Raw genomic sequence first — 3,279 nt, forward strand, 5'->3', positions numbered from 1 at the left:
TTGCTTGGGTTTCAGATAGCCCCCCCCCCCCATTGCCCCATTCACGTGCCGGCTAGCAATAGCTTGGTTGCTATTGGCTATTTCAAATTGCAATAGCAGGCTGGCTATTGCTCCCCATTGTTTACATTCTGCTGCCAACAGTGTAATCTAGCCACCAGCAAAAAAATAAAAAGTCAAGGTCAGAATATGTCCTCCATTTTTTTGTGCTGGTTGCTTGAATGCCTGATAATGGGGAGTTTACTTTACATAAATGCATTCACTGTTTGATTTCTCAATTGGTTTAGAATTCACCATTGAGAGAACATATATTTTTAGAGTTAGCTTTATTGATCACCGGATGCAATATGCTTTTATTTTATTTTTTTAAAGTATCAAATTGTGTTTGATTAATCAGTTTCTAAAGTCGATGCTCTGTTAGTAAAGTGTTTATATATATTTCCTGTCCAGATAGGTAAAAAGTTTCTCCCAGCCTGTTCTGCTCTTGTTGTAACATTTCACTGTTTGATTAATGTACAGGAAGCAGCCCTTACCCTCACATGCCGGTGGACTCCAAGTTCTACAAAATGATAAAGGATGGTTACCGCATGTTAAGCCCAGAATGTTCACCAGCTGAGCTGTAAGTAACCGCAGATAATATTTTATTTTCTAGTACATGCTTTCAGGTTGAAGGTACAAGGAATGTGAACTTTGTAACTGTATTTGGAAAAAAAGGAAGAATTTAGACACAGCTTAAAAATGTAACAGCTAGGTCAGATTACTCTATTATGGCTTTTTAAATGCAGTTTGTTGAGTATACTACTATACTTCGGTATTTTGGAATTTGAGATGTTTTGTTTTTGGCAGTTGGTAATCTCTGTTGTAGTTTACAGCAGTTATGACTGTTTGGCAAAGCTGTGGAATTGTCACTGCCTTAAAACAAAGAACAGACAAGTCCAGAAGCTAACTCCTAACCATTTGCACCCTCCTAGATCTCTTAAAAAAATATTAGGGATGTATGAAATGGTTGTTTTATGAGCACATGACAAGTTCTGCTTTACTTGCAGCCCCTAGACCCTCTAAAAAAAAAAAGGCCATTGGAAAATAAAATTTGTACCAAAAAAGTTACCATGACCTGGGTTCTGATGCTGAGCATTTGAAATCCCGTGAGCATTCATTCCTGCAATGAGCTGTAGATCATTTTGCATGATTTCCACATACCATCACTGAACATTGAATATACTTATGAACATCTACTAACTATTTCAGACTTAATTAGCTGCACAATGATATGCAGAGAGGTGTATTTAGCAAGAAATACTTTCATTATAATAAATATGCCAGAATAATTCTATACAATATATTCATACTACAGGGAGCATTAATTGCCCTGGCACCCAGTTCACATCTGGGTGTACGGGGAACACGCATCACAATTGCATGTGTTTGTGCACGTTCGCACACTTTTCTTTCCTATAGATTTCAGCGGGTGCCACATGCGTGACAAATATGGGAAAGTATCTCATGTAACAGATTCTACTTTTTTTTCCTGCATGTTTGCCGCGTTTGGGATGCCATTAACAAGTAACGGGAGAGCTTGTGGTGCATGGCACATTTTTGCCGTGTTCTGTGAATGCACATTTGGTGCGCATTCACGGAAAGTCTAGGTGTGAAAGGGGACTTATAGTGCTTTGTGAGATGCTCTTTGAGGCATATTTACCAACTGAGATCTTCAAATCTGTCAGTGCGCTTTATTTATAAAATGGATCTGTTGCATTGTCGATTGAAACCGTCATTCTGTTTCCAGGTATGAAATCATGAAGAGTTGCTGGAATGCAGACCCAGTGAAGAGACCAACCTTTAAACAGATTGTACAGATGGTGGAACAGCAGATGTCAGACAGCAAAGGACATGTAAGTGTAATTTCCCTTTAAACAGATACTGTGCTTCTAGAATGCATTTAAGGCAGGCCTTCTGTGGATGCCTGGAAAGTCAGGAAACCAGCTATGTTCATTTTTGAAACCATTAAAAGGCGTCCTTTAATTCTTATTTTTAACACCTAACAAAACACCTTTTCATGTTACTATATTCTAACTGGCTGTTTCAGCTGCTTGAGTGGCCTATCAATAGAGCCAAACCTTCAAAAGACATTAAGAAAAAGAGAAGCCGGGCATTAGGGAATTAGTTGACAACCTGCTCCAGTCTCAAGAGAGATTATCAGAAACAATCTGCAGCTAAATGAGAAGCTCTTTAGATATGGTAACTTAAAAGCTGCTTCATTTCAATACATATATATATATATATATATGTCTAAATCTTTTTATTGTTCTTACTTTTCTAAACAAGTGAAAACTGGTTGCTGTTGGTTACTGCACTTTGCACATCATGCTTCTTGTTGGAAAATCAGCCTAAATTTGGCTGTGGGGCAAGCATTATTCAAGAGAGACGAATAGTTTCTGAATTCTGGACTTGTCCTCTAAGCAAGTTATACTCAAACACATTTTCTTAGTGTTATTTGTCTTCATGCACCATCAACTCTAATTTAGAAATATGACTGGTGGACACACTGGAATCTGTAGTTTATTAGACAGAATGCATTGAAATATGATTCAGAGCTAGGCAATAATCTCAATTCCTCTTCTTTCCTTAGAAACAAACATATTCAAACACGTCTCCTGTGTGTCCGAATCACACTCCGGTGGATCACTCAGTGAGGATCAATTCTGTAGGAAGCAGCACTTCATCCACTCAACCTTTACTAGCAAACAGGGATTGCTGAACGACCGCTCGTGTCAACTCAAGCTGCTTGTGGACCCCTTATGTTGCATCATCACACACACTCTTCTATATATAGTGACACAGCTGTCCAACACCAGGAGGGTTGAAGAGGAGAAACAATGTAGTTGCTGAGTCTGAAGCCAGAACACGCACTGCCAGGGGGGCCCAGACATGTTACAGAATGACAAGCTATCAGCAACATCCCCTGCAGGAAATGTGATATCTGAAGACACAGTGACCTCTTCCTATAATCAGATACTTTCATGCGTTGTTCCTTTATGGAGATGGCTTTGTATGGACACATCAGATGAAAGATCAGCCTTTCATGATGTCCTGTGAAAATTTGGGATGTGAACTCTAAGATCCACGCTTCAAACCCACTGATAATGAATATCAGAGCATTGTTGGGGACTGTAAAATGTGACATTGCTTGTAACATAAAGCATGCCAATGTTGTGAAACTTTCAAATTAATGTAAAAACAGAACCCTACTGAATACTTTACACACTTCCAGCCTTATTCAGG

At 38.9% G+C, this 3,279-nt stretch overlaps 1 protein-coding gene across 1 annotated transcript in view; it reads left to right on the plus strand.

Moving 5' to 3' along the window:
- KIT (KIT proto-oncogene receptor tyrosine kinase) overlaps positions 1-2,931 on the plus strand; it is a 45,751-nt gene extending 42,820 nt beyond the window's left edge. The window contains exons 19-21 of the mRNA XM_018575607.1: positions 517-616; positions 1,784-1,889; positions 2,627-2,931. Of these exons, the coding sequence (XP_018431109.1) occupies positions 517-616; positions 1,784-1,889; positions 2,627-2,755 (335 nt within the window). The 3' untranslated portion in view covers positions 2,756-2,931. The remainder of the gene's footprint in view (positions 1-516; positions 617-1,783; positions 1,890-2,626) is intronic.
- The last annotated feature ends 348 nt before the right edge of the window (positions 2,932-3,279 follow it).

This window comes from Nanorana parkeri, unplaced genomic scaffold, assembly GCF_000935625.1.
Source record: "Nanorana parkeri isolate BGI_ZX_2015 unplaced genomic scaffold, ASM93562v1 scaffold54, whole genome shotgun sequence".
In the NCBI taxonomy this organism is placed as follows: domain Eukaryota; kingdom Metazoa; phylum Chordata; class Amphibia; order Anura; family Dicroglossidae; genus Nanorana; species Nanorana parkeri.